The sequence below is a fragment of the Heptranchias perlo genome, chromosome 21 (assembly GCF_035084215.1).
Source record: "Heptranchias perlo isolate sHepPer1 chromosome 21, sHepPer1.hap1, whole genome shotgun sequence".
NCBI lineage: Eukaryota > Metazoa > Chordata > Chondrichthyes > Hexanchiformes > Hexanchidae > Heptranchias > Heptranchias perlo.
Window position 1 is genome coordinate 34054177 of NC_090345.1, and position 26331 is coordinate 34080507.

At 43.6% G+C, this 26331-nt stretch overlaps 1 protein-coding gene across 1 annotated transcript in view; it reads right to left on the reverse strand.

Moving 5' to 3' along the window:
- The window catches only part of LOC137340240 (protein CC2D2B-like), a 198174-nt gene that overhangs the window by 12787 nt on the left and 159056 nt on the right, over window positions 1-26331 (reverse strand). Inside the window, exons 33-41 of the mRNA XM_068002662.1 lie at window positions 20512-20607; window positions 20245-20409; window positions 19993-20019; window positions 19677-19880; window positions 12706-12795; window positions 12228-12341; window positions 10245-10379; window positions 6258-6377; window positions 5919-5977 (exon numbers count right to left, since the gene is read on the reverse strand). Of these exons, the coding sequence (XP_067858763.1) occupies window positions 5919-5977; window positions 6258-6377; window positions 10245-10379; window positions 12228-12341; window positions 12706-12795; window positions 19677-19880; window positions 19993-20019; window positions 20245-20409; window positions 20512-20607 (1010 nt within the window). The remainder of the gene's footprint in view (window positions 1-5918; window positions 5978-6257; window positions 6378-10244; window positions 10380-12227; window positions 12342-12705; window positions 12796-19676; window positions 19881-19992; window positions 20020-20244; window positions 20410-20511; window positions 20608-26331) is intronic.

Here is a 26331-nt window from a genome sequence, read left to right on the forward strand (position 1 = left end):
CTGAGGAAACCCTGGAAATCCTGGGGCAACATAAAGGGGGCAGAAACCTGACATAACAGCCACAATTTTTACAGGGTAGGGTGCGGGAAGGGTGCACGGGAGCCCAGTAGCGGGTGACGAACCTGGCGAGGTTGGGGACATGGATTTGAATAAATATTTCCACAGTCTGGCCCAACACCTGGCCAGATTTACTACCTGGCCGGTGGGTGGGATTGGGCATCTGGCAGCAAGAGGCCACAGCCGGGGATCCGTGGGAACGGTCCCCGGCAGTCAGTGGGTGGAGGGGATTCCCTGGCTTTGCGATGGGAGAGGCAGGCCAGGGTTTCCTTTTAATAAGCAATTGGAAGAATGCCAGGGCTGGGGATTTTCTGATGACTGGATGGGCGATTCCCCGAAAATTGAGGGGATGCCTGCTGGGGAGGCCCTAGGACTGCTTGAAGAGCCTAGGGGAGCACTCTTACTCCTCCTGGCCCACAAGGAGTTCAAAGACAGGCAACATTTTAAAATTTACCTGGGCCTCTTCTGGCCATTTGGCTTCTCCTGCTGTGTTTCTGCTGCCGGCAGCAGACAGCACAGGAATCCCCCTGCATGGACCTTAAAATTACGTCGCGGTGCCTATGACCTCATCAGGCTGTGATTTTAAGTAGAATCTAAGTAGACCCCGCCTGTTTTTAGCGGGAGCCTCATGCACGGCCTGAATCGCCACTGTAAATATGGCTGCTGGAAACAAGGCGACTTGGAGGCAGGACCTCAATTTCTAGGATTTTAACCCCTCGCCCGACCCTTTCCTGCCCATCAGGGAAGGGGGGGTTAAAATCAAGGCCAATGGATCTCCGTCCACTTTTCCTCTCTGTAGCACCTGGGAACTATGCATTCTCCAGGCAATACAGAGAGGAATATTGGGGCCAAATGTTACACTTCATTACATGTGCAATGTCTCTCTGCGGCAGAAAATCCTGATTGGGTCAAATAAATGAAGCAACAAATCAGAGTTAATTAAACAATGCCAACTGACTGAAATATGGTTACACAGGTGCAAAACTATCAATGAATAACTAGATTGCAGCAAAAAGGCACCAATGAACAAGTGGCAAGCATCATAAAATAATGAAATTGCTCAAAATACTAGGGGTAATTTTAACTTTTGGCGATTGTGTAAAACAGGCAATATCGGATCGGCTGTCCATTGTACACCTCTCCCAATTTTCCTTTCCATCAGATAAAATCGAAGCTCTCAATTACTGTATAAAATTTGGGAACATAGGAATATATGAACAGGAGTAGGTCATTCAGTCCCTCGAGCCTGTTCATAGAATCATAGAATAAAATCATTGAATGATTACAGCACGGAAGGAGGTCATTTGGCTCGTCGAGTCCGTGCCGGCTCTCTGCAAGAGCAATCCAGCTAGTCACACAGCACCGCCCTATCCCCGTAACCCTGGAAATTTTTTCCCTTCAAGTACTTATCCAATTTCCTTTTGAAAGCCATGATTGAATCTGCCTCCATCATCCCCTCAGGCAAAAGTTTTTTCTCATGTCCTCTTTGGTTCTTTTGTCAATCACCTTAAATCTATGCCCTCTGGTTCTTAACACCTCCGCCAATGGGAAAAGTTTCTACCTACTCCGTCCAGACCCGTCATGATTTTGAACACCTCTATCAAATCTCCTCCCAACCTTCTCTGCTCTAAGAACAACCCCAGCTTCTCCAGTCTATGCACGTAACTGAAGTCCCTCATCCCTGGAATCATTCTAGTAAATCTCTTCTGCACCCTCTCTAAGGCCTTCATATCCTTCTTAAAGTGCAGTGCCCAGAACTGGACACAATACTCCAGTTGTGGCTGAACCAGCTTTTTATAAAGGTTCATCATAACCTCCTTGCTTTTGTACTCTATACCTCTATTTATAAAGCCCAGGATCCCATATGCTTTCTTAACCGCTTTCTCAACTTGTCCTGTCACCTTCAACGATTTGTGCACATATACCCCCAGATATCTCTGTTCCTGCACCCCTTTTAGAATTGTACCCTTTAGTTTATATTGACTCGCCTCATTCTTCCTACCGAAACGTATCACTTCACACTTTTCTGCATTGAATTTCATCTGCCACGTGTCCGCCCATTCCACAAGCCTATCTATGTCCTCTTGAAGTCTATCACTATCCTCCTCACTGTTCACTACCCTTCCAAGTTTTGTGTCATCTGCAAGTTTTGAAATTGTGCCCTGTACACCCAAGTCCAAGTCATTAATATGTATCAAAAAAAGCAATGGTCCTGGTACTGACCCCTGGGGAACACCACTGTATACCTCCCTCCAGTTTGAAAAACAACTGTTCATCACTACTCTGTTTCCTATTATTTAGCCAATTTCGTATCCATGTTGCCACTGCCCCCTTTATTCCATGGGCTTCAACTTTGATGACAAGCCTATTATGCGGTATTTTATCAAACACCTTTTGGAAATCCATATATACCACATCAACCGTATTGCCCTCATCGACCCTCTCTGTTACCTCATTAAAAAACTATTCCGCCATTCAATTAGATCATGGCTGATCTGTACCATAACCCCATTTACCCGCCTTTGCTCCATATCCCTTGATACCATTACCTAACAAAAATCTATCTATCTCAGTCTTGATAGCATCATTTGACCCAGCATCCACAGCCTTCGGTGGGGGGGGGGTGGGGGGGGGTAGGGGGGAGAGTTCCAGATTTCTACTGCCTTCTGAGTGAAGAAGTGCTTCCTGATTTCACTTCTGAAAGTCTGGCTCTAATTTTATGATTATGCCCCATTGTTCTGGATTTCCTCACCAGAGGAAATAGTTTCTCTATATTTACCCTATCGAAACCTTTTAACATTTTAAACACCTCGATTAGATCACCCCTCAATCTCCTATACTCAAGGGAATACAAGCCAAGTTTATGCAACCTGTCATCATAATTTAATCCTTTTAGTCCCAGCATCATTCTGGCGAAACTGTGCTGCATCCCCTCCAAGGCCAATATATCCTTCCTGTAATGCGGAGCCCAGAACTGAACGCAGTACAAGCCATTATTCTTTTTGTGTCTTTTTGTACCTGTCAGCTAGCTTTTAGTGATTTGTGTACATGAACACACAGATCTCATTGCTCCTCCACAGTTTCTAGTTTCTCATCATTTGGAAAATACTTTGATTTCTTTTTCTTGAATCCAAAGTGAATGAGCTCAGACATTAAACTCCATTTGCCATAGGTATGCCCACTCAATCTATTTATGTTCCTTTGTAACTTCCTGCTCCTATCTGCACTACATACTGTGCTTCCTAATTTAGTGTCATCTGCAAACTTTGACACACAACTCTCTATTTCTTCATCCAAATCATTGATAAATATGGTGAAAAGCTGAGGCCCCTGATCCCTGGGGAACATCACTTGTCACATCCCGCCAATCAGAGTATGTACCCTTTATCAATACTCTCCATTTCCTGCCTCCCTACCAATTTTCAAACCAAGCCACAAGGTTGCCTTCAATTCTGTGCATTTTCACTTTGGCTAATAATTTCTTGTGCGGAACCTTATCAAATGCCTTCTGGAAATCCATATAGATAACATCCATAGACACTCCCTTATCCACCATGTTAGTGACCTCCTCAAAAAAATTAACTAAATTAGTCAGACACGACTTACCTTTCACAAATCTGTACTGATTCTCTCTGATCAGCTCAAATTTGTCAGAGTGCTCAGTCACTCGCTCCCTAATGACAGATTCTAGTAATTTCCTCATGACTGATGATAGACTGAAAGGTCTGTAGTTATCTGGTTTCTCTCTCCCACCCTTCTTAAATAATGGAGAGATATTTGCAATTTTCTATTCCAACAGCACAATTCCCGAATCAAGGGAGCTTTGGAAGATTATTATTAATGCATCTGCAGTTTCCTCACCTATTTCTTTTAATACCCTGGGGTGGAAACCATCAGGTCCAGGAGATTTATCCATTTTGTAGTTCTTAATATTTTCTTTGCGTCCCTTTGACATTCCAGGAAAACTAATAATGAATCAAGGACTGGAACTCACTAAAGTTAACGTAAGCAAGAAAACAGTATTAGAACAAATAAAGGCACTAAAGACGGACCCCAGGACCTGATGGTTTCCACCCTGGGTTTTAAAGGAAGTAGGTGAGGAAATTCCAGATGCTTTAGCCATAATCTTCCAAAGCTTTCTCGATTCAGGAATTGTCCCTTTAGATTGGAAAATTGCAAATGTAACTCATTATTTAAGAAAGGCGAAAGAAAGAAAGAAAGCAGGAAATTATAGACCTGTTAGTCTAACATCTGTTGTGGGGAAGTTATTGGAATCTATAATTAAGGACAGTGTGACTGAGCACTTAGAGAAATTTGAACTGTTTAGAGAGCCAACATGGATTTGTAAAGGATAGGTCATGTCTAACGAACCTAATTGAATTTTTTGAGGAAGTAACTGAAGTAGTAGACAGGGGAATATCAATGGATGTAGTTTATATGGACTTCCAGAAGGCATTTGATAAGTTTCTACATAAGAGACTGTTAGCTAAAATTAAAGCTCATGGAATTGAAGACAAATTATTGACCTGATTAGGAGAATGATTAAAATTACAAAGATACACTGATAGATTAAGTCAGTGGGCAAAACTGTGGCAGATGGATTTCAACGCAGGTAAGTGTTAGGTCATCCATTTTGGACCAAAAAAGGATAGATTTGAGTATTTTTAAATGGTGAAAAGCTATGAACAGTGGAGGTCCAAAGAGATTTGGGGGTCCATGTATGCAGATCATTAAAATGTAGCAGTCAGGTAGAAGGCAGAGAGTAGGGATAATGGGTACGTACTCAAATTGGAAGGAAGTGACTAGTGGCGTTTCACAAGAATCTTTGCTGGGGCTTCAACTATTCACTATTTTTATCAATGACTTAGATGACATAATATAGAGAGCCATATATCCAAGTTTGCCAATGATACAAAGATTGATGGCACAGTATGTAGTGTAGACGGGAGCATAAAATTACCAAGAGACATTGATAGATTAAGTGAGTGGGCAAAACTATGACAGATGGATTTCAGCACAGGTAAGTGTGAGGACATCCATTTTGGACCAAAAAAGGACAGATCCGAGTATTTTTTAAATGGTGAAAAGCTAGGAACAGTGAGGTCCAAAGAGATTTAGGGGTCGATGTACACAGGTCACTAAAATGTAGTAGTCAGGTACAAAAAAAATCAGAAAGGCTAATGGAATGTTAGCCTTTATAACTGGAGGGCTAGAATATAAAGAGGAGGAAGTTTTGGGACAGCTATACAAAGCCCTGGTTAGACCACATCTGGAATACTGTATATAGTTCTGGGCACCACACCTTAGAAAGGATATACTGGCCATGGAAGGAGTGCAGTGCAGATTCACCAGAATGTTACCAGGACTCCAAGGCTTAGATTATGAGGAGAGATTACATAAATTAGGCTTGTATTCCCTGGAATATAGAGTGTTAAGGGGTGATTTGACCCAACTCTCCTCCAAAAAGCAGTAGATGGTAGCTGAATTAATAATTTTAAATCTGAGAGCGATAGATTTTTGCTAGCCAAGGTTAATAAGAGATATGGAGCCAAGGCAGGTGGATGGAGTTAGGATACAGATCAGCCATGATCTCATTGTACGGTGGAACAGGCTCGAGGGGCTGAATGGCCTACTCCTATGTACCTATGTTGCTTTTTACAGTTCTCCCAGTCCGCTGGATTTCCACTTTTCTTTGCATTTCTGTAAGCCTTTTCTTTTAGATTGATTCTGTATCTTACCTCATACTGTTGACCATGGTTGCCTAACTACACAAGTGGAGCTTTTGCCTTTTGGGGGTATGTACTGGTCTTGTATTGTACCAAACACTTCTTTGAATAGGTAACAGTAAAAATAAATTCTACCTGTTCCGTAATTTATCCACCATGCTTCTTTCTGTGTAATAGTAGATTAATTCTTGTGGCTAGAAAATATTTCAGTATTACTTGTTACAGATGCATCTAAGTTCTAACCGTAATAAAAAACTGTTTCTTCTTATTATTGAATTAATCTATTTAAAATATTCTGTGCGCAACAATAGAAATAAAACTGCACTTTTATTAAAATTAGCTTTGAAATAAGCAATTTTATATTAGCAAAGAAATTTTATTTCAAGATCTCTAAAATTTTTAAAAATTTTGTTTCTGGTTAGCCAAGACCCATAATGATGTCTCTAGCCCTCCAAATTAATAATAATAAACTACCTGCACAGTAGTCAACACATAATGCTGGGAACTCTTGAAGAATGGTCGCCAATTATGTTCCTTTGTGATGTCAAAATTAACACTCATAGGGAGGCTGTTCTTTTGAATATTAAACCAGATCTGTAAAAATATATTTTAAAAGTCATTATATAATTTTAAAAATCCATCATTCTTATTATACATTAATTGAATAATTATTTTATAATTAAAGCCTTAACAATAAGTTTTATCTTGTCTATGTCTGTCAAATTTATAAAGAAAGATTACCTATCTTTTTCATTGTTGAACTGGGGTAACATTATACCCCAAAAATGCCACATCACATTGGAACATTTACTTATGCAGGATGTTACAGTTTGGGAACTACTTCAATTTAGTTTACATCTAAATATACAGAAGCAAATATACAGTACAAGGACTATTCCACGGCATTGCTCACAGTGAGTTACAGCATCTATCATATATGCAAAATTGCACTGTGACTATAGGCGCTGAATTCAAAGTCATCAGCAAGAGACTCCAAGGAACAGGCAGATGATGTGCACAGCTGATGTTGTTGCAGCCTGGGTGTGAAAGGCTGGAACAGGGAGAGTATGGGTTTGGCCAAAGGAAAGGAAGATTCAGAAAATTTCTTTTTGAAACTGAACTTGTCTTTGTGTTGCCAGGTTGTTGTTGTAAACAAATTGTAAACAATTGTAATTGTTTACAATTTGTGTTGCCAGGTTGTGCTGCCATTTTGCATGTTGATGGCATGATATTATTTCTTGTCATGCATTCATGAAAGAAGGGGAAAAGACTCTGGGAGAGGGGAAAATCAACAATTATAGATGATGTGGGGACTATAAAGTGAAGTGGAGCAGCAACAGCAAGCAGCACGTGCACGGTGGCTAGAATATAGGTGCTGAGACTTGCACATGTGTAATGAGTCCGCTCACTCTCTTGCAAGGACGTACATGCACAGTGGAAAGCAATAGACCAAGGGGTTATAAAGTCAGTGAGGACAATTGGGGTGGGCAGTTGATAGTCCCAGCAGCTGACCCCTCCAAGTTGTATGATAATACTTTAAGGGCCAAAACCATGCCAATGCCTGGTATCACCTGATGACTTGCATGGTGAAGAAAGCAGTTTTGCTGCTTTTGTATTGTCTTTAATATGGATACATGTATTAGTTTAAACCATTTAATTTACCTTTAATATTTATGTAAATCTTAAAATAAAAGACTACGGGGGTTAAATTGGTTAACCCCCGAAAACGGGCGGGTCCAGGCAATGCAGTACAGGCAGGCGTAACATTCGTGCTGCCTGCTAATCCACATGATTGCTGCGTGCAGCCGGCACTACCTGTGCTGTGAGTGGCTGCACACACCAGCACCAGGGAGTGGCTAGCACTACTAGCAGCCTGCACCTCTTAAAGGGGAGGTGCACTGTGGCTGCAGGAAGGGCTGGAAGATATTGAGGAATGGCTGCGTCTGCGAGAGAGCTTGCACTAAGACTCTTGGATGCGTGCGTTGCGGACCTGATTCATGAACCACTTCATGAAGGGATAACCCTTGTCGCCCAGTAGCAAGCCTTTGACTTGCCGTGCTGGTTGAAATATAGGTGGCACGTTGGACTGCCGCAGAATGAAGGAGTCATGACCGCTGTCAAGATAGCAGGCACTGACTTGCATGATGCGCTGCATGTCATCGCACACCAGCTGCACATTGAAGGAGTGGAATTCCTTTCTGTTCATGAATACAGCCAAGTTCTGATGTGGAGCATGCAGAGCAATGTGTAGTCAATGGCACATTGCACCATGGGGAAGCCTGCAATGCAAGCAAACCCTTGTGCTCATTCCTGCTGCTTGTCTCTGTCAAGAGGGAAAGTAATGAGCCTGTTTTGGAGTGCGGACAGGGCCTCAGTGACCTCCCTAATACAGCAGTGCATTGCAAACTGTGAAATTTTGCTTATATTCAGCAGCAGCCTGAAAGGAGCAAGAGCTGTAAAAATTAAGTGCCATGATTACCTTGACAGCCACAGGCAATGCTGTTCTTGCCCTGCTCTGTGGCTGCAGTTGTGGCTGCAGCAGTTGACAAATCTCAGTCACGATCTCTTTCGTGAACCGCAGTCGTCGGATGCATTGGTCGTTGCTGAAGTTGAGGTAGGAGAATTGGTCCCTGAATGCCTTCCTTGGATATGGCCTCCTGCTGAGTGCCTTGCACCTCTTCCTCCTCCTCCCTCTTCTTGCAGCTTGTCCTGCTCTGTGTGGCCTCTCTGCATGCTCCCAGTGATGTTCAATTCCCAGAGGAGGCCCTAGCAGACCACCCATGTCTGGAAGCAACCTTGTTCATGACACTATTTTAAATGCCACTAACAGTACTGCAAGACCACCCAGACCACTCTATATAATATTGCAACATTCTCCAAGTATAGGAAACTTCCACAAACAGCTACAATTGTAGCAGCAGCCAGAATAACTAATCCAGTAATTAACCTGTAACTCCTGCATGATCCCTTTAAATAGCGCTGGTGGGGGGGTTCTTCATGCCCTTTAACTCCTGTTCAGTTGTGGGAGGTGAGGACAGTGTGTTGGCTGTAGCGTGGAGTTTGAAAATGGCACCGGCTGCTTCAAATCAGCATTGCACACTGATCTACATCATAATCTCCCTACTTTGCATGTTGCTGGCAATCGTTAGGTGCGTGGGTGCACAGTCACCTTCACCAAGACGGCGTCCTGCGCACGTCACGCCGGAAGTGTGCGCGCGCATCTCGGATATCATTTTTGGGGCTTAGGAGTCCACATAGTGCCAACACAATGGGCGCTACATGGTGCAATTTAGCCTCCACCGTTTTTCATTTGTCTCTGGTGTCTTCTCTTTTTCAAACCCATTTTATAACTAGATTTGAGCCCTTCATAATGTTGCTTGCTTTCCCTCCTAGTTGTAACTGCAATGATTTTTGGAGTGTTCAGTTAGATACTGTCCTTTCTTGTGCTGTGGGTCCTACAATGTGTGATATATTCATCTTGAGGCTGTTGCGATGGAAGCTGAGCCTCACATAAAAACATTTCTGCATTATTTCTCTAATGTGCCTTTAAGTTAAAAATGTGGTAAGGAAATTTTAGAGTTTTTAATTAAGGATGAAATTACCACGTATCTAGATAAAGAAAAGTATTTAGAAGTAGCCAGTACGGATTTCAAATAGGATGACTGCACTTGACAAACCTCATAAAATTCTTTGAGGAGGTAACAGACATGATAGATGGGGGAACTGCAGTGGACGTGGTGTACATAGACTGAAGGAACTCCATTGACAAGGTACCACACAGGAGATTGCTAGAGAAGATTAAGGGGTATGGGTTACTAGAGAAGGTTAAGGGATATGGAATTAGACGGGGGATAGCAAACCGCATTAAAAATGGTTTAAAAAAGTAGAAGTGAAGGACAGTTTTTCCAGTGGTTGGGAGTGGGTAGCAGTGTCTCTCAGGATTCAGTCTGGGGCCACTTCTGTTCACTCTGTATATCAATGATTTGGATATAGGCATAGAGTGGTGTTGAAATTTGCAGATGATGTCAAAATAGGAGATATAGTTAATTCTTTAGAATACAAAAGGAAGGTGAAAAGGATAAGATGGGGGAATGGGCTAAAAAGTGGCAGATGGAATTCAATGTTAGTAAGTGTGGGGTTTATGTGAGGTCAATGCTGATTTCCCACTGCCCCCCCCCCACCAAAAGGCGTGCAGCCAATGAATATCATGGGTAGCGCTGGCTGCACGCCTGAATTATTTTAACGAGGTCTCAGCACTATTTTAACGTGCTGCTTGGGACCAACAGACACATGCAGTGTGCGCCCCGCCCACTGCGTGTCCGTTTTCAGATGTGATCAAATTTCTCGGCTTTGAAGTTTAGTTTATGACAAGTTATTCTAAATGTGGTCAGCAAGCACAGTGCACAGCTTCCTTATAATTTTATCTGACATAATTATGCTTTTATATCCAAGGATACTCACATTTTCATTATTGATCAGACAATCAGCACTTTGCAATGGACAAAAAGCATTAAACTGCTCATAACACTCTCCAGTTTCTGGACTCCAAATCATGGTGTTCATTTTTTCTTGAGTAATCACATAAGCTGTCACTCCCTTTAAAATAGAAGTTGTGAGGTTATGAATCAGAATACCATTTGAATCAACGTATTCAAAATCTAAGGAAAATACAAGACCAACATTTACAGCATGAAAATAGAAGACAGATATAATGTAGAAAAACAAGGAAATAGACATGAGGGCCAAAATTCCTCAGGCATAACTTTGGTGGGAGTCCACTGGAATGCCAAAACTTTGGTGGGACTCGGATACACCAGATTCTGGCTACGGGGTCTAGTTTCTGGAATGGCCTAGTAGGGGGTAGAGCCTCCGCCCACTCGTACAAAGCTATCAACATAAGACATGGGGCTGGAGCTGGAGATTCTCTACATCAGGAGTTCCAGTCTCACAGGGACCTGGCCTACAGTTGAAGGTCATATACCTAAGGAAAAGAGGTGGACTGGGCTCCTGATGGTCAAGGAGGTGGCCCGGTGGAGCCTACTTTCGTCCATCAGGGGGCCAGTCCACCTCCCAGACTGGGCAAAGATTCCAGATTTCCAGGCAGTTTGTGGGAGGCAGGTGCCTGAAATGTCCCCACAGTGGTGTGGGCAGCCACTGGCCCCATGCAATATTAGGTTCCTTCTCCTGACATTGCATATTGCAGTGGGTTTGGTGCTGGAGTGCACCAGTAGGTGTGATCCCGGCATTAGTGCAAAAGGAATTTTGGCCTCAAAGAATATATCATACTGTACTGTACCACTGTACTGTGGAAGCAATTTCACAAATGTAACAAAAAAACCGTAACATGCAAGTAACAAAGTCATGAATAAAAAATATTATTCTGCTGAGTAAAACAATCTTGCAATAAATGATTATTACCTATGATTGAAAACATATTAACTATAACAAAGAATTAGATTACTTAATGTAAGTGTTCTTGCTCATTCTTTGAAACTTCAAATCCACATTGAAACAGAGCTGCCATCATCCTACTTGAAAAAATAATCTGTCAGAGTATCCTTAAGAAATATTGTGCCCTTGGTGATTAGGTGATCCTCATTAATCCTGCTGTACTATAGCCTCAATCTGAAGTAGGCCTTTATTTGTTGCCTAGAGGTGGAATTGGTAAAACCCAAGGAACCAACAAGAGCACTGAAACATTACAGTAAACAATAAAAATGGTAACTAGAAACTAAAGCAAAAAACAGCTCCAAGGTACACTACGTTGGAAAGAGAATGAAATGTGGACCCAGATGGAACATTGTGAAGTTGATATTTCTTTCAATGGACAAAGAAGTCGGGAGGTGAGGGTGATGTCTTTGGGGTAGGCCTAGAGGGAAATTTGGCCTTTGGTGGCTCCCTTCCCATCCTCTTCCCTAACCACTCATTCTTCCCCCACCCCCTCGCTCCCATTCCCCCCATATCCCTTCACATTCTCAATGTCTGTTCCCCTTCTTACCACAACCTCACTCCCATTACCACCCATACCTCTTGCCCTTTGAACTATCTGCTCAACCCATGTATCTTCCCCTCCGCTTGCTCCACTGTCACATCTAAATCCTTAACCCTCCATCCACTCACCCCCACTCCCACTTGCTCCCTCCAAGGGAGGGTGGCGAGAGATCAGAGACTTCCTCATCCTCAACCAGTTTTTCTCCTCTGCTCACCCTTCCACCTCTTCCTAGCTGTTTCCTTCAAAGTAGTTTTGTTTTCTTTCAACTTGCTTATTTTAAAAGCAATAGAATCAAATTAGAATGTGGAAAGAAACTGCCTGTCTGCCTTTCTCTCTATTTGTCTTTGCCCTCATTTCTTTCCATCTTAAATAACTGAACTTCCATGGTGTGAACAGATATATGAATTGGAAACTGGACAAAAAAATAAATCTTTATAAATTATTGTACTTACATCAAGAATTGAGGTTCCTAAGAGTACAAAAGCATTCAACTTCATGTACAAGAAATAGTTACAAAGAAGGACTGCATGGTCCTCTTTACCTCCAAGTATCAGATTAAGAAATTGCTGAAGAAAAGCAACATGATTTAAAAATATTATTTGGCATTCTTCTTCAAGTAAACAATGTGTTTATAGATATTACTAATATGCAAGTTTATAACATTTACAATCCCATACTTTGGGATATTGATAGATTGTACCAAAATAACAGATGGCCATGAACTAATTACAAAAATGAATCTAGTACATCACGGGTATAGGCTAATATGTGAAAACATCAATGGTATCCTACCATTACTCTTCATGTGCAAAATCTTAAGTAATTAAGGTGTTAAAAAGCTGTAAATGGGGCATTAAATAATGTAATCAACTGCTTTACATGTTATTCCTTTTAAAAATACACAACATTTATCCCTGGTGTTCTACTTACCTGTGATGTCAGCCAAATATTGCAGGCATCTGAAAAACCTAGGCTATCTGGAAGATATGGAATCAAGGACACAAATCTGGCTATAAGATTCTAAAACGGAAAAAAAGTACCAATTATATATTTGTGTTAGCTATATTGTAAATAATACAAAGATTCATTGTTTTTTATAAGCACTAGAGTAATATCTCATTTATTTTGATATCTACCAAATGATTTTCATAGTATAGTTAATTTAGGTATTTATTAAATAAATATAGTAAAATTTGTAAGACAGCCATTGATGTATTGTAATACAGGGACAGTAGTTGATAACATGTTAAACTCAACGTACGTTACAAAAACTCAACGAAATTCAAACAGAGGAAACATAGTGTGCCTTTAAATGATGCAAATATCTGATGACACTTTGCATTGGTTGCACAGCTGCTGTTTTATAAACATTTTTTTGTCATTTTATTCAAAAAGTGAGTTGGAGGCAGTAATCATGGCACTTAACTCAAATAAAAATATAGTTGCTAAAAAAAACACTGGGAGCAAACTAACTTGAGAAAAAAGGAGACATTTATTAGTCATAGATTGAGAAGTATTAAGTGATTTTTTTTTCAACTTCATAAAGACCTCTGCATAGGGATCCATCACTCTCCCCCCACCATCACCCCACCTCCGGTGTTATATATGCCTAGCTAAAGCTGTGCAGCTTACCAATGCAGAGCACTGATAAGCTTCCTGTTGCTTGTGCATTTTTGACTAGTCTAGTGGATTTGTTTGCAGTGTTACCTGCAGTCAAATAGGAAGAATGGTTGCCTCCATGATAGATCCACCCACACATGTCCCATCAGCCAGGCAGGCTGCCTAATTGGACATCAGTAATTCCCTGGAACACTGCAAATCTGCCTGGCTCAGGAATTGAATTACAGGCCTTAATATTAACCCACCCTCCTCCCCCTCCCTCTCACTATGATGGGTAGGTGTCGGGTGTTTAAAATGTAAATTTTCACGGCGGCTGTCAGTGGTCCGACGATTGTCTCGCTATGGCGAGGCGGGAGGCTCATAAACATATTTAAATCGGGGTCCTATGACACAATAAGGACCCAGAATTGAATTTAAGTACAGGAGCAGGCGTTTCCTGTGGGTTGGCAAGGTCTCCAGGGTAACAGTGGCAAGATGTTTATTTAGGTGCTTAAATATGAGTTCTCATGTGAAAACCTCTGCACTCACTGGTGCTTCCTCAATTCATTGTGGGCTACAGTTTTGTTAAAGTACTTGACTTCAGATAATGATTTTGAAACTCTTCAGTGGGCAAAGAAGAAGTCCATTATGGGTGCTGCCATTGCTGCAGTGTTCTGGACTGATGAAGAGAAGGAGGAAGAGGAGCACCAGCAGCAAGAGCAAGCTGAGGAGGGAGCTACATAGGGCCCATGCTCGCTCAAGGTCATACCCATCCAACAGGGTGAATAGGCAGAGGCTCAGTTTCCTTGACCACTCAGAGCAGCAGTGCTTTAGGAGGCTCCAGGTGACATGTCAGGTGGTCGCCAATCTCTGCAGCCTCCTAGAGGAAGACCTTCTGCCAGCTGGACCTGGCAGCCATACCATGCCAGTGGCAGTAAAAGTAACCACTGCCCTGAATTTCTTTGCTTCCAGCTCCTTCCAGACTGCGAAAGGAGACATCTCGAGGATGTTGCAGTAGGCAATCTATAGGACTGCTGAAGTTAAGGTTCAGGTGCAACATCCTCCAACTTGTGAGATTCAAAACATCTCTCCACCTTCCACATCCATTAAATTAAAACCTGACTGTGAAGTCTGCATTCAATAATGGGACACAGGGGAAAGGTGTAAGTAACAAATGTTTAATGTAAAGAACAAATAAATTGTGTTAAGACAAAAAAAATGTGACACTCTGTGATCTATATATTTTTTCTCTTTCTATGCCTACCACTTCTACATAGTGTTGTCCCTGTGGCTTCAGCGGATTTGGTGGAAGGCTGCTGTTCACCTTTCTCAGTGTCCTGAGGTTTTTTTTATTCGTTCATGGGATGTGGGCATCACGAGCAAGGCCAGCATTTATTGCCCATCCCTAATTGCCCTTGAGAAGGTGGTGATGAGCTGCCTTCTTGAACTGCTGCAGTCCGTGTGGTGAAGGTTCTCCCACAGTGCTGTTAGGTACAGAGTTCCAGGATTTTGACCCAGTGACGATAAAGGAAAGGCAATATATTTCCAAGTCTGGATGGTGTGTGACTTGGATGGGGTGATGCTCCCATGTGCCTGCTGCCCTTGTCCTTCTAGGTGGTAGAGGTCGCAGGTTTGGGAAGTGCTGTTGAAGAAGTCTTGGCAAGTTGCTGCAGTGCATCCTGTAGGTGGTGCACACTGCAGCCACGGTGCGCTGGTGGTGAAGGGAGTGAATGTTTAGGGTGGTGGATGGGGTTCCAATCAAGAGGGCTGCTTTGTCCTGGATGGTGTTGAGCTTCTTGAGTGTTGTTGGAGCTGTACTCATCCAGACAAGTGGAGAGTATTCCATCACACTCCTGACTTGTGCCTTGTAGATGGTGGAAAGGCTTTAGGGAGCCAGGAGGTGAGTCACTCGCTCTTGGCCGATAACCTCTGGGTTTTGGAACCTGTGAGGGCCCTGCCACTACTGCTCCTCCTATGCTTGTGCAGGGGCAGAGTAGGTCAGCTGGAGTGGAGGCACCGTGTCAGGTATTGGTTGAGGGGGTAGCAACGGATAAGACGTGCAGACATCTGGACTTACCTTGCCCGTTCTGCCATCCTCCCTCCCCTGGGGCAGCGGCACATCAGTCCTACCTGCCTGCGGGAGAGCAGAGTGTAGGAGATTCGCGACGCCTTGGAAGCCTTGAATTAGTCTGTCTACGATCTGGTCAAGCCTGGTAGAGACACTCATGCCCAGTCAGCAGAACCGCTGCCTGAATCTGCATGCAGGACACAACTGCTGTCAGCATTGACTCATGTGAGCAGCCTGCTACAATTTCCATAGAACTCGCCACATGCTCCATGGCGGATTGCAGAGTTGAAAAGTCTTGCGGCATCACCCCACATATGCTCGAGTTGGACTCCTCCATCCTCTCTGCTACTGTGGAAAGTGTGCCTGGCAGGCCTGCCAATATCTCACACAGTTACAGCCTGCTCCTTTTCAGTGCTGGCCCTAGGGGTTCTGCATCTCTGTCCTGTTCAGCAGAGCTTGGAGAGGACAGTGCCCTCCAGGGCGTAATCTCATCAGCTGTCCCTTTCACCATTCTCTGCTCTTGCTCACTTGTGCTGTGAGAGTAATCAAGCGCAGTCCCATCTACCTGACTACGAGCCCAACCAAGGTGCTGGTATCTGCGCTAGTGCCTGCGACACTTGTGTCATGTGACGGTGCATCCTCAGCAGATATTAGTTCCTCTGAGGAATATTTGTCCTCTCCCATTGGGAGCTCTTGAGCTTTACGTGATGGCCCTGGAGGAGAGAAGAAAGGGAAAGTACTAAGTGGTGGCACTTTGAGAATGTTGATCTGCACGTGAAACACTTCATCAGAGTTATCAATGTTCTGAGGCCCGCTGAAGGTGAAGTTGATCTGTGGGAGATGTGGGTATGAAAGATTAATGTTGTCTCCCTTCTCTGCGGGACTGTCAGCCTCGCCATCGCCAATGATGAGGGAGCTTGATATGCTGCTGAGCTCTAGTGCCTCCTCTTCCGCTGGGGAAATTTTTACAATATCTTGCAGCCCTCCATCAGTCTTCACCCTCTCCCTGGCATTTTGCGCTCTCTACTCCTGCCAGGGTGGCATGACATACCTATGAGTGGCTCTGAGGAATATGTACATCCGATGGAGTAGTGCATACGTTGAATCAGGTGCAAGCATAAGGAGTGTGAGTGGCATGCCTTTGAGGATTGTGCTAACGGTGCCATTTCAGGACGTGTGATGAAAGTGGTTGGAGGTGACTGAGGTCGTACAAGATGAGATGAGGATTACGGTCACTGGCAGTGGTAGAGGGAGGAAATGGGAGGTGAGCATGCCAAGGGAATGAGGGTGAGGGGAGGTGCATTGATTCAGTACGATTTGTTGTGATGAGGGTGATGTGGGCGTGAGGGGTGGTGTGAATGGAGTAGGACTGACAAGACAAAGTGAGAGGGGTTGCAGTACAGGATCTCGGTGAATATTGCCGTATGCTCACCTTTTCTCACCTAGTCAGGTCATTGAACCGTTTGTGGCACTGAATCCATGACCTTTGGTTCACACTCCTGCTGCTGACCACCTCTGCCACCTCCAGCCAGGCCTTCTTGGTTGGGGCAGCAGGCATCTTCCCACTGGCTGGGAATAGCACCTCTCCATTGCTCCTTACTACCCCAGCAGCACATCCAGCGTTGCATCAGAAAATCATGGGGCAGCCTTTCCTCCTCTCCCACTCATCCTTCAACTTACTGGTTCTTCTTTGATAATTTAACCCTACAAACCTCCTCATCCATTTCATCTTTATACAGCGCCTTTAAATAGTCAAGGGGAAATCGCATCATGCAGGTCCGCGTCACACCCGCTCATGCGCATTGGAGATGCGAAATGCGGAATTAAAATGATAATGAGTCATCCCCGTTGAAAATCGGACATTCCTACCCGTCCCACGATGTTGCGCGTTCATTGCCCGCTGTCCCCCCCGCTCCTTTCCCATCTCCACATTAACATCGGGGCCATAGAAACTGGAGCAAAGGATCAAATTAGTTCCAAACTCCCATTTCCAGGAATGTCAACTCAATCCCTGTTTACCTTACCCTCTTCCAGAGGATAATTATTAATTGGTCATAGATAAATGACAAACATGGGTTTGAGCCCTTGCTAGGCTGACAGTATGTGCCAGGAACCACTTTCAGGTTTCATAATGAGCATCACAGCTCACCATAAAACATGTGAATACATTGCCACCATCCTCTTGACCACCAGAATTAGTGATTGAAGCAGAGACCAGAGTTGTCCAATTAGTGAATTACAGGAGGGAACACAGTGAATTACAAAACATTAGTGAGGAAGACATACATTATGCACACTGAATGGTGATTCCAACAGATGGGGCTGTAGAACTTCAGTAGTAGCTGTTAGAAATTTAGGACTGAGAGTCGGAGAAACTATTTTACACAGAGGGTTGTAAGGCTGTGGAATGCACCATCAGAGTTGGGGTGGTCAATTAGTGAATTACAGGAGGGAACACTTAGCGAATTACAAAACATTAGTGAGGAGGAGCAAGTGGAGGTGGTATTGAAGGAGCGATCCTGCTGGCCAGAGGACTAACTCAAGTGCTGCTTCAAATGCTGAGCCTGTGGATTCGGACTTCACAGGGCCTGAATACAAAAGGAATTGGAATTGAGCATTTGGTAATGTGCCAAGCAACTTGTAATATGGAAGGGTCAACTACCTGTATCTGTGCAGTGATGAATGGTCCCCTAAAGGAGTTGCAACCACTATGGAAAATGTGGCAACTGAAGAGCCCGCTGCAGTGGAGCCCCCATTGATTGAAGCACCTAGGCCTCAATATTAAACCCCCCACGACGAGCGGGAGAGGATTGGGGAGGGGGAAATTAAAAACTTAAATAGGGGGAATGCAACACCAACACGCTGTGCACATGTCTGCCACCTATTTTACGGCGGCGGATATCAGGGCGGCCAAGTGTCCTGCCATGGAGAGGCAGGACACTTCATTAACATATTTAAATCTGGCTCCCACAGTGCAATTGCGGGGCCTAATTTAAAATTAATTCTGCTGTGCAGGTTTCCAAGGGTTCAGGAAACCCGGCAGTGAAAGAGAGGCGGGAGCTGTTGGCTCCACAAGGTAAGTGCCTCTTCCACCACTCCTTGTGGGCCAGAAGGAGCAGGAATGTTCCCCCCAGCCCCTCAAGGAAGCCTTGGGCCTCCTTCCTGCCGATCGTGGCCTCTCTCTCGCTCCTGCCGTGATTGCCTAACTTCCCCCTCCCGATTGCCGGGGACCATCCCCAAGGCCTCCTGCCGCTGGTTTTCCCTCCCAGCCGCCAGCCAGGCTGTCAATTTGACAAGCTGCCGGGTGGGAAACAGATCAAAAAAATGATAAGTTCAGCAGGACCTCCGGCTCCCTGGCCGTGCTGGGTTCTTCGGCCATTTTCCATCTCCCCTGCACCCACCCCACCTTCCCATAAATTCGGAGTCAGTTTCACTAACTGGATGCTGATAGGGGCATGTCCTGATTCAACATGCTGGCAAATTAGATTGAAACAGCCATGCAATGACTACCTAGATACCCAGCAGTCTGCTCCTATGCACATCAATGGACATGCTGAGGGATTGATCAGCAGCAGGAGGATGACAGGAGTTGGAATGGATAATGGAGTTGTCTCTCAGAGCAATGGCACATTCATACCATACAGCCACTCTAAATGTGCCAGATAGCACGCAGAACCAGGCAACCACTGCAGCACTACATGTGATCCTAGCAGTTACAGGGCTACCTACTAATCCACCATAAGGAGATACTGGATCACATCTATCCCGAGAAGCAAACATTGACACTCGGCAACCACCCATCACACTTACTCATGTGACCCAGGAATCACTTAGAAGGAGCAAATGGCTAGTTAGTAGATGACACATGCCATAATTTTCATAAAGGGGAAGCACCAAAATAAGAAACACTGAGCAAAGATGCACCACTCTGTTACAGAAAATAAATTTGGGCTAACTGTAATTTGAATGTGGTATGTCAGTTCATTTAGTATGAGGCAGCATAAGATGAATAAGGAATGTAGTGATACCCATTGTACTTATGTAAGGCTGAACAAAATAGTGGGGATCGTTCCACTTTATTGGTGGCAGTGGGTCAGGTTGACAAGGATGGTGGAGGGCAGGGCAATTTTTTTTTAAATTGGGTTCTCCCCTTCAGCGCTGCTCAGGATTATTGACTCCATCATGTTTTGTTAGTTTCTTTATGAATCCTAAAAAAAATTAAAATGTGACGTACAAAGGTTGCCTCTGGATTTTCAGGAAACGTATCAAGTAATTCTTGTGGTGGACAAAGTGGCCTGATATATCTCGTAACAATCCCAACTCTGCATTCACTGTCAATAATACTGACAACAATTCTTCTCTTTGGGTAAAGATTATTAACCTCCTTTTGAAATGTATATGCCAAATGCAAAATCTCCTCATCTTCTATTGTTTCCAACTAAAACAGGTCAAAAGAGACAATAATATTAAAGGCCACTTATTACATTATTGTTTCAACATATAATAAGATAGAAATGAGCAAATGTGCACTTTCTAAATAGATTACTAACCTGCCAGAGAGGCGGTTGTTTATCTTCCTAAAGCAAAAGAGTGCACGTTCAGAAAAAATTACTAATCATCACAGAGTACCACTGCCAAGATAGCACACAGAAAAAACCCCAGGCAAACCACTAATTTCCATATTCCACAAAATTTATCAATATGCTATTTAATGGTCCAAAAATTGAATAAAGATGAATTATTTTTATTGAAACAATTTTTTATTGAAAATTTAATTCTAACACAATGAAATTAGGACTTACATTATCTGAGCAAGAAACCTGAGGGTCCAGAGTGATGAAGATTGTTAAAAGGGAGCTTTCTGCAAGTCCAAATTCATAAAATTGCTCACAAGAGCCTGTCTCTATTTTCTTCCAAGTGTACCCTAGTAACATTGGTGGGGTGTCTATTCTGAAAGTACCACTGACCTAGACATACAACAAACAAAGAAAAAATGCAACACTTTCAATGATACAAATTTTTAGGCAAATGCTACTTTATAATGATTCAACTGTAACCAATACTAATACCTTTGATTGTTCGAGGATTGTACTGAATGGAATAGCAATGGATCCCAGCCAATGCTTGACATGTGGCTTAATGTTGCAAGTCTCGAGGCAGTCATTCTACAATCAAAAATATTAATTCAATTATTTGTTGTGTCAAAATCTATGAATGCTATGAAAAGTCGATTTAAAAAATCTAATCAGAACAGGTCAAAAATTCCAGAAAACACAAAATTTGGATAATCTTTTCCTGGTGCGATGGTATGAAGTTATTTACAGGCAGAATTTTTAATGGTATTGAATTGATGAAGAGGGTTGATTAAAAAGGGACTGGCATGCATTCCTTTAGTATGCAATAGTTCTTCTGTTTAAAACTATCAAAGTATTTACTTTTCAAAAGTAATTTTTTTCAATGACAGCGCAGCCACATCTTTATTATGTGGAGTTCTGGGTGCAAAAAGGTGAAAAATAAGCCGATCAGGTAAAAAAAACTGATGATGGAAAAGAGGGTAGTGTGCATTAGGGGATGAAAAAACACAATGGATGACCAGAAAAAGGGCAGGCCAAGTAGATGGCCACATAAGCAACCTCACTGCTGCCCCTAAGTCACAAGGCAAGCTCAGGGGACCACAAGAATTTAATTAAACAGCATTTCATACATGACAACCTAAAAAACTATCTAAAATTGACCAATAGTTTTTAAAAAATTGACGCTGACAATTAAAAATGATCTGTCACATATCCGGTCTGGCCTACATGTGACTCCAGTCTCACACTGTGTGGTTGACTTTTAATGCTCTCGGGACAATTATGGGTGTTCAATAAGCGTTAACTTGCCAGTGTTGCCCACTTCCCAAGAAGAACAACTTGAATTTATATAGCGCCTTTAACATAGTAAAACATTCCAAGGCGCTTCACAGGAGTGTAATCAGACCACATTTGATACCGAGCCACATGAGGAGATATTAGGACAAGTGCTGGGTCAAAGAAGTAGGTTTTAAGGAGCGTCATAAAGGAGGAGAGAGAGGTAGAGAGGCGGAGAGGTTTAGAGAGGGAATTCCAGAGCTTAGGGCCTAGGCAGCTGAAGGCACGGGCTACCAATAGTGGAGCGATGAAAATCAGAGGAGCACAAGAGGCTAGAATTGGAGGAGCGCAGAGATCTCGGAGGGTTGTAGGGCTGAAGAAAGTTACAGAGACAGGGAGAGGTGAGGCTATAGAGGGATTTGAAGAACAAATAATAAAATGTAATTACATTGGCAGTGCAGTTGGATACAGACTTGTAACTTCCAAATCACACTGTCATACATCTCTGGCATTCCCCCAGTATAGTTCCCATCTTCATTCCCTCAGTCGGAGGGCTGTAAACTCAAGTGCATCAGGTTCATTCATTGCCTGATTTGGCATGCCCATGTGCCTTTCTCTCTACAGCCAAAACCTCCGATCATTCCGGGAATCATAAGAACATAAGAAATAGGAGCAGGAGTAGGCCAATCGGCCCCTCGAGCCTGCTCCGCCATTCAATAAGATCATGGCTGATCTGATCCTAACCTCAAATCTAAATTAATGTCCAATTTCCTGCCCGCTCCCCGTAACCCCTAATTCCCTTTACTTCTAGGAAACTGTCTATTTCTGTTTTAAATTTATTTTTATTTAATGATGAATCATCCCGGAGCACAAAGAGAACCAAAGATTCAATTTCTTCATGACTAATCGCCTCCTCAAACCCCTTTCCACCGCTCCCTCCACACTCACTTCAAATGCTAAATACAAAGAATTCATGGATTCTTCATCTATAAGATTGAGACTATTCATATAGCTGCCTCTGCTTCTTCCTCTCCTTTCTATTCCAATATCTCCCACCAAACACTCCAGTTTTTTTTAAACCCATTTTAGGCTTGAAATCTGCCACTCTGCAGTTTCTCGCCTTCTCCTCCGCCATCATCTTCAAACGCATCTCTTCCATAACTCCCACTTCCTGCTCCTTTCCCCACTCAACACCTGATCACTCCACTACCCATGCTAGCTGATATTGTTAATGGCTCCCTTCCCTTAGGCACTATCCTTCTATCTTTCAAAACTGGTATTAGCATCCGCCTCATCAAGAAAAGCACCCTCAAACATCCATCCTCTACAGCTATCACTTTATCAAATTCCTCCATTTCCTCTCAAATGCTTCGTTGCATCCCAGCTCCATGCCCTTCTCTCCATAAGCAAACCTCTTAAGTCTGGCTTCTGCCTTTGTCATTGTACTGAGGGTTCCCTGGCCAAATTCACAAAAAATATTCTCTGTGATTGAAGTTGTGGTGCATTATCTCTCCGGGTACTCCTTGATCTCTTGTAACATTTGACTATGCCCCGTGACCGTTTCTGTGCTGTCAGATTGCCTCTCTAATGTCTGAGTCAGAATATTCCCTAATTGAGTAATAGGATGACCAAATCCATCTTCTTCAATTATCACCATAAACTTGCTCCATAGTACTCTCTGGCCATTCTCTCAGCTTGAATAAGACTGTGTGAAAGTTTGATTTCCTGCTTGACCCAGAACTGAACTTCAAACCCCACATCCTTTCCATCACCAAGGCAGATTACTTCTGCCTCCAAAGCATTATCTGCCTCTTCTTTTTAATTAATTCTCAGGATGTGGGCATCGCTGGCAAGGCCAGCGTTTATTGCCCATCCCTAGTTGCCCTTGAGAAGGTGGTGGTGGGCCTTCTTCTTGAACCATTGCAGTCCATGTGGTGAAGGTGCTCCCACAATTTTGTTACGTAGGGAGTTCTAGGATTTTGACCTAGCGACAATGAAGGAACACTGATATATGTCCAAGTCAGGATGGTGTCAGGCGGGTCTGTCCCTACATCAGCCCATCCACTGTTGAAACCCTCATTTACACTTTTGTCACATCCAGACTTGATTTCTCCTATGTCCTTCTTGCTGGTCTCCCATACTCTATGCTCTATAAACAGCAACTTGTCCAAAATTTAGTCGCCATTATTCCATGTCACTTAAGTCATGCTCACCCATCACCCCTGTCCTTGATGACCAACACTGGCTTTCTCCAACACATTTAAAATCCTCATGCTCGTCTTCAATTACCACCATTGCGCACCTCGGTCCTACCTCTGCAGTCTCCTTCAGCCCCACATCCCCTTCTACACCCTACAGTCTTCTGACTTTGGTCTTTTGCACATCCTTCCTCCTCATTTCAATCCACCATTAATGCCATCTCGGCCTCACTCTCTGGAACTTCCTCCACAAAGTCCTTAGACTCTCTACTTCTCGCTCCACCTTTAAAATTCTCAACACTGATTTCTTCAACCAAGCTTTTGGTATCCTTCCTTAATGGCTTTCTTAAGGGCTCAGCCTACATTTCTTTTATATATTTTTATAATTCTCTCCATAAAGCACCTTGGAATGTTCTCTGTTAGGTATATGTACGTATACAACAATGGCTTATATTTATATAGAGCCTTTAGTATTATGAAACAGAACAAGTCACTTCATGAAAGTATAAAAAAGCAGCAATGAGCAAGGAAGAGATTAGGAGGGGTGACTTCGTATAAGAGGTAAGTTTTGAGAAGTTTCCTAAAGTGGAGAAAATGGTGGAGAAGTTTAGAGAGATAGTTCAGGTGAGTAGTATTAAGACAGCTGAAAGTACTGCCAATAATGGTGAGGTGGAGGGAGCGGGCATACACACAAGGCCTGAATCAGAGGAATGAAGCTTTTGGGAGGGCACATAATGCAAGAGGTGATTGCAGAGATAGGGTGGGGCAAGGCCATGGACAGATTTATAGACAAGGACGAGGATTTTACATTTAATGTATTGGGAGTCAACATTGGTTAACAGCAACAACATGCATTTAGATAGCATGTTTAACATGGAAAAACATCCCAAGGAACTTCACAGAGGCACCAGGAAAATGGTGAACCAAAGAGGAATTGGGAAGGGTGACCAAAGAGACGGGTTGTAAGCTGTTTTTTAAAGGAAGAGAGGCAATTGAAAAGATGGAAGAATTCCAGAGTGAGGGATCTATCTGGCTGAAGGCACAGCAGTCAATGATGGATAAAGGGAGGGGGGTTGCACAAGAGGCTAGAGTCGGAGGAATGTAGAGTTTGGGGGTGGGCTTTGCAGTACTCGAGATGGTTACAGCATAGAGAGGGGGGAGGCTGTGGAGGGATTTAAAGTCGAACATACGAATCTTAAATATGAGGCACTGGGTATCAGCAGCCAAGATAGGTCAGCAAGGATGGACACGATGGGCAAGCAGGACTTGGTGCAGGGTAGGTTATGAGCAGCAGAGTTTTTGATGAACCAAAATTTATAGAAGGTGGAGCATGGCAAGGAAAGCAATGGAGTAATTATTGTCTGTGGATATAGTGGATGGAACCCATGGTGTCAAAGTGAATAGGAGGAGGTGGCAGTTCTCTTATCTTGCAGACATTCATCAGATGACTGACCATTTTAGGGCAGTGGTCTGCATCCTGGGAGTCAGAGAGATGGCAGTTAAATCGACTGCCAGCTTCATCCATTTGAGTTTTTGCCACTCTTTTTATTAGCTTCTTTTAGTTATTACCCAGCAAGCATTCCCTTCCCATCCTCATCTATTCCATTAAGACCTCCAAATCGACATTTCACAGGTTAGAGACTCTGTGCTTCGGTAATTTTCCTGAAAGGGGCTTGGTTGGGGCTGTTCGCACTCATGAAGAGAAGGCTGCCAAGATGTCTCTGGGCACCTGTAAATCAAGTTACTTCTGCTTCTCTGCTTTCACGTGCCCCAACAAATCTCATTTTAAGTTGCTGCAGGCTTCCTCACTCCAGGGTATTTCTTCCGTTTTACTTGGGAGTTATATCCCTGGGCTGCCCACTAATAGAGTAATGAGCACACCCCCTGACTTCCGTTTTGCAGGGAAGGAGGCCACTGAAGGCAGTTACCAGACCTATGTGGAGGGAGATGGTAGTGACAGTGAGTAGCCCCTCTTGTAACCTTCAGGACAATGGCACAGAACCATAAGAGGTTTACTAACCCGATGAGGGCAGGAAAGATAAGAGAACTGCTACCTTCACCTTTTCACGATAGCGCCTGGGACTGTCTCCACTGATTACCCTCACTTCTTAAATGGAATGATATCTTTATTCAAAGTGCAATGGCTTTCTAGCTATTCCACCTGGAGCTCCTATCACAAGCCCTTCTTGCATGCAGCATCTAACCATTCCAACATCCATGTTACAGGGTCTTTCTAATATTTGTCCTCCCTGTTACATCAGCTGTCTTCTGCCACGTGGCAGATATCCATCAGATTGCCTTCATCTGTTGCTGTTAGTATTGCTCCAGGAAAAACAGGCCCAGGAGAGGCAGGCCCCAGGTGGCCAGTTGCCATCTACAGGTGAATTTTTTTTTAATATTCATTCATGGGATGTGGGCATCGCTGGCAAGGCTGGCATTTATTGCCCATCCCTAATTGCCCTTCAGAAGGTGGTGGTGAGCCGCCTTCTTGAACCGCTGCAGTCCATGTGGTGAAGGTTCTCCCACACTGCTGTTAGGAAGGGAGTTCCAGGATTTTGACCCAGCGATGATGAAGAAACGCTGATATATTTCCAAGTCGGGATGGTGTGTGACTTGGAGGGGAACGTGCAGGTGGTGTTGTTCCCATGTACCTGCTGCTCTTGTCCTTCTAGGTGGTAGAGGTTGCAGGTTTGGGAGGTGCTGTCGAAGAAGCCTTGGCAAGTTGCTGCAGTGCATCCTGTGGATGGTACACACTGCAGCCACTGTCCGCCGGTGGTGAAGGGAGTGAATGTTTAGGGTGGTGGATGGGGTGCCAATCAAGGGGGCTGCTTTGTCCTGGATG